This window comes from Pleuronectes platessa, chromosome 22 (assembly GCF_947347685.1).
Source record: "Pleuronectes platessa chromosome 22, fPlePla1.1, whole genome shotgun sequence".
NCBI lineage: Eukaryota > Metazoa > Chordata > Actinopteri > Pleuronectiformes > Pleuronectidae > Pleuronectes > Pleuronectes platessa.
The window spans coordinates 18,747,581-18,751,521 of record NC_070647.1 but is presented as its reverse complement, the minus strand read 5'-3'; the positions used below and the strand labels follow the sequence as shown (position 1 = coordinate 18,751,521).

Genomic DNA, 3,941 nt, shown 5'->3' with positions numbered 1-3,941 from the left:
AGGACGAGAGCAGAGGGACATCAGTGAGACACAGAGACGAGAGCAGAAGGACATCAGTGAGACAAAGAGGACGAAAGCAGAAGGACATCAGTGAGACACAGAGACGAGAGCAGAAGGACATCAGTGAGACACAGAGACGAGAGCAGAGGGACATCAGTGAGACACAGAGACGAGAGCAGAAGGACATCAGTGAGACACAGAGACGAGAGCAGAGGGACATCAGTGAGACACAGAGACGAGAGCAGAAGGACATCAGTGAGACACAGAGACGAGAGCAGAAGGACATCAGTGAGACACAGAGACGAGAGCAGAGGGACATCAGTGAGACACAGAGGACGAGAGCAGAAGGACATCAGTGAGACACAGAGACGAGAGCAGAGGGACATCAGTGAGACACAGAGACGAGAGCAGAAGGACATCAGTGAGACACAGAGACGAGAGCAGAGGGACATCAGTGAGACACAGAGACGAGAGCAGAAGGACATCAGTGAGACACAGAGGACGAGGGCAGAGGGACATCAGTGAGACACAGAGACGAGAGCAGAAGGACATCAGTGAGACACAGAGACGAGAGCAGAGGGACATCAGTGAGACACAGAGGACGAGAGCAGAAGGACATCAGTGAGACACAGAGACGAGAGCAGAAGGACATCAGTGAGACACAGAGGACGAGGGCAGAGGGACATCAGTGAGACACAGAGACGAGAGCAGAAGGACATCAGTGAGACACAGAGACGAGAGCAGAAGGACATCAGTGAGACACAGAGACGAGAGCAGAAGGACATCAGTGAGACACAGAGGACGAGCTCCTACTTGGACAGACTGCAGGACACCGGCATCTCCGTGCTCCACTCGATCTTCCCGTTCTCAGACTTCTGGTGACCGGAGATGGTCCCGGACGGTTTCTCTGTGATGATTTTATACCTGAGACAAACAAACGTCTTCCGTCACTTTCATGTCTCTGAACAAGCGGCTTCTCCTTCCTGTCGAGCTCTTACATCACTTCCTTGTTCCTGCGCGGCCCCTCGAACGGCCTGAAGGGGAGGCTGCCGGTGGCGGCGTGGTAGAAGGTGACGCCGATGCTCCACAGATCCACGGTGGCTCCGTACTTCTTCTGGTGATCTTTCCTCAGCACGGCGCGCTCGTACATGTCGGGATGCTGCGGAGGAAACACGTGAAGAAGAAACCAACGTTCCATGAATCTGTCTGAGGGATTTTCTCCAACTCTCACGTCTGTTAACTAAAAGTTTTCAATTAAAGCAGTTTTGAATTCAAACCCGTTATTCTCCTTTTTATTATAATGTATCTTCTTTAAATTTGGATTTATTTTCTATGTCAAGTTTTTCTAATAAACTTGAATCAATAAACTTCAAACAAACGGGACCCGAACGGGGGGGGGGGGGGGGGGGGTGTCACTTCCTGTCGTCCCTCACCAGATATTCCTCGGTCCCGTACAGAGACACAAACTGCTCGTCGTCCTCCAGCTCCCTCGCCGCCCCGAAGTCCGTCAGCTTGTACACGGAGCAGCCGTCCTCCCCGATCACCCTCATGATGTTTCCTGGTTTGATGTCTCGATGAACGATGCCGTATTCTCTCAGGTGGTTCATCCCAGCCACTGGAGGAGCCACAGCCAATCAGAGAGCAGCACAGACAACACGTCGTTTCTCATTGGTTATGATCAGCTGGTGTTTCCTCCTGGTCTCATGGACTCACCGACATCGTGCAGGACGATGAGGAACTCGTCCTCCGGCAGCCCGTAGGCGTTGGAGGACTCCTCCAGCACGGTGTAGAGACTTCCACAGGGACAGTACTCCATCACCAGCACCTTGTGCCGCGTGTTCGACTGCCCACAGGAGGAAGAGACCGTTACACACCAGCTTCACCAGAGACTCACCACGTTTCACCACGAGACACCGACCTCTTCCTCCACCGCGAAGAGCTTCACGATGTTCTTGTGGTTGAGTTTCTTCAGAACCTCGAACTCTCTCATCTGCACGTCCAGCGGCCGCAGGAAGCTCAGGTTGTTGAAAACCTTGACGGCGTACAGGTCGCCGGTTTTCTACACAACCACAGGAATCACACAAGAAGGAGAAGTATTAATGTGTGTGTGTAAAGGATGAGGTTATTGTTGTTATACGATTGTATAGAGTTAATTTATTCTACAGCAGGTCAGCTGAACAATGTGTTAATATAAACACTTTGAATGATATTTATTTATATGAGATATTAATGTTTGTGTGTCTGTTTAAATCAGATGGAACGTGAACATGTTTCAATCTGAAGTTAAATGTTTGTTCTTCAGTTCAAACCAAACCGACGGCTCCGGAGCCATTTGGGGAAATTCCATCGTCCACATAGTTCAGGTGAAGGCGGAGCCAGCACAGACAGGAAGTGACGTGTTACCATGTGACCATGTTTACATCACCTGACACGTAGTCAGCTCTGATACCCACAAACTCTCTATACGTGTGACTCAGCACTTTGTCACCACTTCTCAACCATTCCCCAGAGATTAGTCTGAGCCCGGTCCAGCTCGTACCTTGTGTCGACCCCGGTACACGTTGGCCGTGGCTCCCTGACCCAGCAGGTCTGAGATCAGCCACAGGTAGTTAGTGGTGCTCTGCATCCTGAGGCTGCTGCTTTCCCTGGAGAGAGAGAGAGAGAGAAACACAGACACACACACACACTTTGTTCTCAGTCAACTTGACATTTTCCATTTCTCATGCTAGATAATAAACATTTATATTTTGTTTTTGGGTGCAGTCGTTAACTGACACGCAGTGACGTCACTGTGTCAGTGGGAAATTCCCGTTTCATCACGTGACCATCGTTTGTTTGTTACTGGTGATTTTAAATAAAGTTAATTCAACAACATATACATACACGCACGAACACACACACACGCACGAACACACACACGCACGAAAACGCACGAACACACAAACAGACACACGCAGATACAAACACAAACATTAACACACATACACACAAACACATACGCATTACCACGCACATTACAGAAACGTTAGATTAACGTTATTAACGTACTGTGCGTGTTTAACGTTCACCACTGAACGGGTTGTGTTTATGACGTGTTCTCATTTCGCGTCTCATGACGTGAACTCGATCATTTAACGAACACGTTCAAGATCAAACGGCGCGAGACCCCGGGCCCGGTAGTGAAGACGCTAAGTGACGTCATGTGCCGGTGAAAACACGTCTTTACGGTTTTTAACGATCTTTTTGTTCCGGTTTGTTTCTCACCTTCGCTCTGCGGCCCAGTCCTCCACTTCCGCTCTGACGAGTCATGTGACACACGTGGACCAATCACTTCATGGAGTCAGGAAAAGAGGCGTGGTTATAGAGTGGCAGTGCTTTACCGTAAAGTTTCAAGAGTCTGCGCACATTCAAATTAAAACTCAGCTGTCAATATTATTATTATAAAATTAGTATTATCAGTGGATCGAGTAATGTTTCAATAAGAAATACGCATTACCTCATTATTTTGATAACAATTATCTTTATTAGAATCCAAAGGATCAAACTAAGAACTTTACCGTTATTACGGTAAAGGAAAAAGCTCTAGAAGTGAAAGTGATTGTTAGAGTCCTCAGAAATATCGAAACTCAAAACTGATTTAATATTGATCATCACACTGGCTGAGTGTATTAAGTACATATATTATATTTATATGAATGACGTCTCCCTTCTATAAAGTCCAATTGTTTACACAATTTAATTTAATATCAGGAGTCTTTATGTAATTTACAGTAAAGCTCAGTTCCTGTCTGTATTTGTATAAAAGGTTCTACACAAATACAACACAATGTCAGTTTAAGTGTACACACAAGGTGACAGTATAATGTGTAAACATTATTCCACAGTAAGATTTTGATATATGAAGTTATGTTTCTTAATCAATCATCACTCAGACACGAAGG

At 46.9% G+C, this 3,941-nt stretch overlaps 1 protein-coding gene across 5 annotated transcripts in view; it reads right to left on the bottom strand.

The window, feature by feature from the left end:
- Positions 1-3,331, bottom strand: part of tbk1 (TANK-binding kinase 1) — a 12,111-nt gene extending 8,780 nt beyond the window's left edge. For all 5 annotated transcript variants that reach the window (XR_008333801.1, XM_053414719.1, XM_053414720.1 and 2 more), the window contains exons 1-7: positions 3,265-3,331; positions 2,540-2,645; positions 1,919-2,059; positions 1,714-1,843; positions 1,434-1,615; positions 999-1,159; positions 814-924 (exon numbers count right to left, since the gene is read on the bottom strand). Coding sequence is in view for 4 of the 5 variants with exons in the window: in XM_053414719.1 (XP_053270694.1) it covers positions 814-924; positions 999-1,159; positions 1,434-1,615; positions 1,714-1,843; positions 1,919-2,059; positions 2,540-2,626 (812 nt within the window). In the remaining variant the exon portion in view is untranslated. The remainder of the gene's footprint in view (positions 1-813; positions 925-998; positions 1,160-1,433; positions 1,616-1,713; positions 1,844-1,918; positions 2,060-2,539; positions 2,646-3,264) is intronic.
- Between the last annotated feature and the right edge of the window lie 610 nt (positions 3,332-3,941).